The sequence below is a fragment of the Copadichromis virginalis genome, linkage group LG3 (assembly GCF_057382275.1).
Source record: "Copadichromis virginalis isolate Kocher_CV1m ecotype Utaka linkage group LG3, C_Virginalis_male_GT1.1, whole genome shotgun sequence".
Classification (NCBI taxonomy): Eukaryota; Metazoa; Chordata; class Actinopteri; order Cichliformes; family Cichlidae; genus Copadichromis; species Copadichromis virginalis.
The window spans coordinates 43,724,213-43,730,043 of record NC_140620.1 but is presented as its reverse complement, the minus strand read 5'-3'; the positions used below and the strand labels follow the sequence as shown (position 1 = coordinate 43,730,043).

The window sequence follows — 5,831 nt, the reverse complement described above, 5'->3', positions numbered from 1 at the left end:
ATAAATGTGCAAAGTACAAGTACGACCCATTATGGATTATTGGAGGCGCGTCACAGGGACACAACCAACTCAGCCGGCCGCGGCTTTATTTACAGATGAAAGTCGCAACACCTATAGAGAATTTATTGTTTACCAAAAGACCTCATACAGACACGTGACACAAGTAGGCCTGCCTATGACAGAGAGAGAGAGAGAGAGAGAGAGAGAGAGAGAGAGCGGATGTCTGGGTCTGCAGTGACAGAGCAGCAGACAGAGAGGAACATGCGGCGGACAAACTGTCTTCCCCATCAGCTCCACCGCTGCCTCCGTCATTATCTTATAAATCCACCCAAACCCCGATGAAGAATAATGTCACGGAACAACACCACGGAGGTCAGCGACTACACCTGCGTACGCTTTTACGTGTCCACGGTTTCTTTCTCCGTGCTGCTTTTCTTCAACCTCATCATCAACTGGACTATCTTGCGCGAGGAGCGGCTCCGGCGTCACGCCCGCTTCGTGCTCATTTTCCACCTGCTGGTGTCCGCGCTGGTTCACCTGGGCATGAGCAGTGTGTTCTACTACCAGATCCACCTGGACACGCGGCTGTCCCGCTCTGCGTGCATGGCAATGATTACCATTTTGATCAGCAGCGCGTCCAACATCCTCCTGACGCTCACCGCGATGGCTCTGGACCGCTTCTGCGCCGTGTGCCACCCGATGCGCTACAGCTCTGTGTGCAATAAGGGCCACTGGCCCTGGCTCCTTGGAGTGTTTACCTGGATGGTGGCGCTGGTGATCCCCCTCAGTTTGCTTTTTAAAGACAGTGGTGCGCCTGATCGGGGCGAGTGCGGCCGGGAGCAACTGAAGAAAGGCGAACTACAGAAGGTGCTCTTTATAGGGCTGTGCACGCTGATCATTCTCTACAGCTACGTGAGGATACTCATGGAGGGACGGCGGCTCGGGGTCCTCAATCGCAGAAATCGGGCAGGATGCAGAACGATCGCCCTTCACGGTTCCCAGCTCGCTGTCTACCTGCTCCCCAACTTTGTGAACTTCGTGCTTTCAATTCTCTACAAGCGGGCGTTTATTCAGCGGGAGACCAAGGAGCTGTCCGCCGTTGTCATTTTTGCTTTCTTCAGTCTGGCCCAGTGCGTTGCGCCAGTTGTTTACGGTTTGCGTAAAGAGGAACTTCTGGAGCAGTTGAGTCGCAGGTTCCCCTGCTGTTCCCGATATCTGAAGAGTGTCCTGGGCTGGACTGTGCGTGCTAACTGGTCTCATGTGCCCTACAGAACGAGGTATGTCCGGGCTCATCCATTCATTAAATGTATTTACAACCCCTTAATGGTCAAAATTGCAATATTCCATCAGTTTCTACTTTTCTGTCTGCGTCTATAGATGATATACAGACAAGTGACTAATTAAAGGGGAAAAGACCATCATAAAAACGGCTTCTAAAAAAGTTCTAAAAAATAATAATAATAACCCCTCATTTAATTTAAGTGTTTTGATAAAAGCGATAGAAAGAAATGTCCTTTAGGACAGACATAGAATAATGTTCAATAATGTGTGTTGTTTTCAAGTGACCCTCTCCACAAAGTGGACAGGTGCATGGATCCACTCATTCAGTTCAGGGTCGTTATCCCAGCTGCCGCAGGTCTAGATGCAGGGTTCACAGAGAGACATACTAACCGTGCACGCCCACAGTCACACTACAGCACGTTAAGCTAACATGGTAGGAATACCCAGAGAGAGCCCACGCAGCCACCGAGATAACATGCAAACTCCACACGGAACCTCCTGAACGCAGAACCGCCTGCAAAACCTCCACAATAGTCCAACAAAGTAATTAGACTGTTAGTCTAATGTCTAACTCTTGTGATCACTGCACCATTCCCTGGGTCACAGTGCACCACTGAACTTTCAAACGTGCCTTCATCTTTTAAGGTCGATGCTCTACAGTCCTGCTTTAATATCCCGATCATTGCGTCAGGCAGTGTGATCTTCTGACATTCACCTGGCAACAAGTTGCCCCTCTGTTTTCCTTTACGCAGTGATAAGGGTCACCACAAAATTACCAAAGGTGTGCTCAGTATTTTTCAAAGTCAGCTTCATCTAAAAGCAGGACCACAGATGTTAGATATTAATTGCTTAAAGATGTTGTGCAACAAGCAGTTGCATGACTCATGTTACTTCACCCTCCCTCTTTCTTAACCGTTTAACCACAGTGGGTGACTCGAGCCTATTGCTGCTGTCGCTGGCCCATCACAGGGTTGACACGGACACAGTAGGGCACAGTTCTAACCTGTAGGGCTAAATTAGAACCAACGGATAACCTAACGTGCACGTCTTTGGACTATGGATGGAGCACTCAGAAACCACATAGGCCACTGGGACAACATGCCAAGTGCACACACAAAGCCATTCTGGAGGCTAAAAACCCAGAACCTTGTTGCTGTGAGGCATCATCACACAAGTTCCTCCACTGGTTTAGTCTGATCTTTACCTTTAATTAATCACACAGCTATCTAATCCGCTAATCAGACTGTGATCTAGTTATAATATTTACAGCAGTAAAGGTACACTGGCAAATGGGTAAAGATTACTATTGCAGTCGCACAATTCACCTTCACTGAGCTCACAGCTTCTCAGTGTGAACAAATGGCGTTTGGACGGCTTTGAGCTCAGTTTACCAATCAATGAATGTAGAAATCCTTAACATGGAGCAACTAAGTAGAAAGGGGAAAAACATAAAGACAAAAACTTGTTGTCAGATTTTATGTGACAATAGTTTGATTTGAAAGTAGATGTCCAGAAGACGAGGGGGGCAATCCCGTCACAGCTCATCCCAGAATATACTTTACATTGTTTTTGCCTTTTAGTCAATAAATAGGACGCTGACTGTAAAATCCAGTAAACCGAGACAGGATTTCACTGAGTTTGTTTACGGCAGGAGTGTTTGCGTGATTCACCCTATCGTCTGGTAATGTCCATGCACTGCAGTTCTCTGTAAAACTGAGTGTGCCATGTATGTAAAACAATGCAAATTAATGTTCACATATTAGAAACAGTCAAAAAGGGAACTTTCTGTAGACGGGTGACTAATTTTGAGATAAACGTGTAAAACAAAGCTCATTTGCTTCAGGTTCTCCATCACTACAACTGCTATTACTACACCGTGACTCAATGAGGGATCGCTGTGGACAGTTGGTGTGTGATTTCAAGATGAAAGTGCGGCTTCGTGAATATTAATGACTTTCCTTTTCAGTGATTTGGAAATGCCAGCCACCACGACGCCTCAGAAAGGAGGCAAATGAGCTTATTTGTTCTCTTTGCTCTTTTTTGCCCTTCAGGGAGAGAACGATGACGGCTCAGACCATCATTTCCCTGGAAGTCTCGCAAGTCCCTGAAGTCCCGCAAGAGGAAACTCAGCCGGTAGCAGTCAGGAGTTTCTCACATGACCAGAGCTCATGTCAAGGCAACGCGGAGGACGCCTGAAGGGAAAAAGCCGGTCTTCATTGGGATTTTATTTGTAACAGGAACATGTTCTCAGCTAGGAAGGGCCCTTTACGCCATCACATCAGTCCGTGAGGCTTCATCCTGATATGGGAATGTTACAGTCATGCAGCAGCAGCAAGATGGAACATCAGCATGTTTATACTTGGGTCTATTTTTGACCTTTTCTGCCTTTTCCTGGTGAACCACATGCTGATTAACAGCAGAGCTGCGCAGTGGTCGGAGGGACCGTTCCCTGTCCTGGCTGGTCCCGACTTAAGCTCCCTGACCTCCAGGCTGATGGAGACATTTGGGATCTTAATGACTGGAATACGCGAGTTTCTTAAATATGTGGTCTGATGAATGTTGTTTATATATTATTAATATTGTTGACATTAAAAAAAGAAATGTGAGTTAAATGGTGTTGATGCGCTAATTCCAGCACTGTGAGGCCATAGACACTGCGCAATGATAATGCAAGCAATCATAGCCCATAAACGAGAAACATGACACAGACACTGTCTGTCTGTGGAAGGGCAGACGTGTGGCCGTGGATTTAGTTCACTGGTTTGCGTAGGTGACTCACAGGCCACAATGTCTTTCACTGGGGCCCGGTTTCAAATCTGCCTTTGACCATTTCCTGTTTGTTGGTCGTCCAATATCCTGCCTACTCTAAACACAATGCTACCAAAATATACATGTTATTAGTGTGCAAGCTAGTCTACATGTGGAAAAGACTTACCTCAGAGAATTCACACAAAGTTATTCACTATTAGAGTCTGTGTCATATCTAACTGAGCGCGTGTAATAATTAGTCTGCCGGTTACATGAACACATACCAGGTACACTAACTACGGCTGACAAGGAGGCGGACAGCTTTGCCTATAAACGTGATTAAATACAGAGCTAAATAACAAAAATACAACTTCGGGTTTCAGCATTAAAAATGTGCTTTTAACATAAGACACAGACTATATTTGATCTCAGACCGATTTCCATTTAAGGAGCCAGTTCATCCCCTCACTCACACGGGTTTTTGTTTTTACACACCTGTTTAAACTCGTGCACTGACCAGCACGGCTGTTACACACAAGGTCACACATGAGTGAAATCTGCAAACAGTGATCACCTGACCTCTGACCGTATTGGTACAAGTGCGAGCTGGGTTATAATTTATCTGTTGTCCAAGTATAAATATCACTTAGTTTTAAAAACATTGTCACCAGGTTAGATAATGTGGGTTGTTTTGAGCGTTTGACATAACGCCGCTGCTTGTTACTCCGCACAGCAAACCAGAGCTTTCTTACAGCCTAACATTATAAGATGCCATTAAATGATTGACAGGAAATCGTTTGTTAAAAAAGATGCTAAAAATCCGTTTCTCTGCACATAGTGAGGACCTAAAGCCACGTTCCCCTGCTCTGAATGAGGTGATGATGATGGTGGATGATGAGCCAAACACAACAGGGTGGGTAGGGGGGTTCACGCATGTCCATATATTGATTTAAAAACTGAGAAAGCTACAGGCCTCGGTCAAAAAAGCTGCAGTGATGAGATGCTAAACCACTTTACACTTGATTCTTCTGTTATTGGAGAAATATGACCAGTAAGTAAGCTTTAAAAAAAAGCTGGTGGTTTGAGCCCCCATTTCCTGAGCTAACCACATCTCGTAACACCTCTAAGAGTGACGTAATTCTCCTTACACTCATTGGTTAATGCTCGACACCAGTGCATTATTATTTTAGAAGATTCGATTTTTAAAGTGAGACTGGTGTTTTTTGCTTGTTTGTTTTTTAAAAACACCAAATCGAATTTTGTTTTGATCTTGGTTCGAATGTTTCCGCATAAAAAAAAGGAAATCATACAGGGATGCTGGGTTTGCTTCTCAGCTACTGCTGAGCTTGAGAAACGGTTTTCAACCAGGAGGACAGACACATGCCTGGGGAATTCTCAGCAACAACAACCGCAGGCCTTCTACAGCATCGGCACCTTTCGCATTAAGTTCTTTAGACTCTCACCCACATAAGTAACGCTTGTCATCTCGTGTGCGTATGCCTGTGTAAAGACAGGAAGGGGTTCATCTGTTTGCACTTCACTTGTATACACACCGGCAGACGACTCCTGACATAAAAGCAAATACTGGCTTTCCTGTAAGGCACCTGCCCTTGAAGAGCCGAACTGCAGAAGTGAAACTGAATTAGCAAAGTTTGTTATGAATACAACAGAAATAGGAAGCTCGTTTGGCGGCAAGATGGGTAAAAATATTGCAGTGATGGGATTTTTTTATTTCTTTTTAAGTGCCACTAAAAGTCAGTGTTGCTGTACGTGCTGAAAATCACAAAGAGGGCGAGACAGTC

General features: G+C 45.2%; 1 protein-coding gene across 1 annotated transcript; it reads left to right on the top strand.

Moving 5' to 3' along the window:
* Positions 1-231: 231 nt before the first annotated feature.
* On the top strand, positions 232-3,893 carry LOC146714901 (olfactory receptor 51E1). The gene is made up of 2 exons (XM_085451246.1): positions 232-1,277; positions 3,333-3,893. The coding sequence occupies exons 1-2, from the start codon at positions 349-351 to the stop codon at positions 3,475-3,477; spliced, it is 1,074 nt and encodes a 357-aa protein (XP_085307372.1). The 5' UTR covers positions 232-348; the 3' UTR covers positions 3,478-3,893.
* Positions 3,894-5,831: the final 1,938 nt, after the last annotated feature.

Bases quoted from the DNA above. Each gene is read 5' to 3' on its own strand.
- LOC146714901 (XM_085451246.1), top strand. From the start codon at position 349: ATGTCACGGAACAACACCACGGAGGTCAGCGACTACACCTGCGTACGC. The intron at 1,278-3,332 runs GTATGTCCGGGC...TTTGCCCTTCAG, and splicing joins CATGTGCCCTACAGAACGAG to GGAGAGAACGATGACGGCTC.